Here is a 605-nt window from a genome sequence, read left to right on the forward strand (position 1 = left end):
GCTCGCCAAGGCCATAGAGTGGGTACAGATACGGGCTCTTTCCATACCGAGCCAGGGATTCGCTGTACAACTTGATGCGGTTGATGGTCTCAAGACATGGCTGGTCCAGGTAGCTGGGGGAAATAGGGTCAGAAGAGGCTCCAAGAGCAGAAGGCCCAGTGCACCCCCACCCTGGCATCAGGCCAGCCTTCCCACCCTTGCAGGCCTGGGAAAGACCATGGGTCAAACGCAGGGAAGGGACAGAAAAGGTGACAGGTGAGTGAGCCCAGAGCTGAGTACGGGAAGTACTCAGGGTGAGCCAAGAGAGCAGCAGGCAGGAGTGGGGAGGGCAGGGTGTGGGCCGGCTGAGGGGTAATATGCCATGCCAGTTTCCCCTCACTCATCAGTGCGGTAGAGCGCCAGGGCATGGCCAGTGAAGTCAATGACATCCTGGCCCAAGTCAAACTTCCGGTAGACGTCACGCATGCTGGTGTTCTGGGGGTCGACGCCCTCAAAGGTCTTGGGGTCGTTCTCATCAAAGTTTGCCACGAACACCAGGAACTTGCGGAAGCGCCGTTTCTCAAACATGCCCATCAGGTCTGCGAGGGCCACATGCAAAGCACCAC

At 58.3% G+C, this 605-nt stretch overlaps 1 protein-coding gene across 1 annotated transcript in view; it reads right to left on the bottom strand.

The window, feature by feature from the left end:
* Positions 1 to 598, bottom strand: part of LOC105002152 (rab GDP dissociation inhibitor alpha-like) — a 1,525-nt gene extending 927 nt beyond the window's left edge. Inside the window, exons 1-2 of the mRNA XM_010858674.1 lie at positions 380 to 598; positions 7 to 113 (exon numbers count right to left, since the gene is read on the bottom strand). Of these exons, the coding sequence (XP_010856976.1) occupies positions 7 to 113; positions 380 to 573 (301 nt within the window). The 5' untranslated portion in view covers positions 574 to 598. The remainder of the gene's footprint in view (positions 1 to 6; positions 114 to 379) is intronic.
* Positions 599 to 605: the final 7 nt, after the last annotated feature.

Source organism: Bison bison, unplaced genomic scaffold, assembly GCF_000754665.1.
Source record: "Bison bison bison isolate TAMUID 2011002044 unplaced genomic scaffold, Bison_UMD1.0 scf7180017855336, whole genome shotgun sequence".
NCBI classification, from domain to species: domain Eukaryota; kingdom Metazoa; phylum Chordata; class Mammalia; order Artiodactyla; family Bovidae; genus Bison; species Bison bison.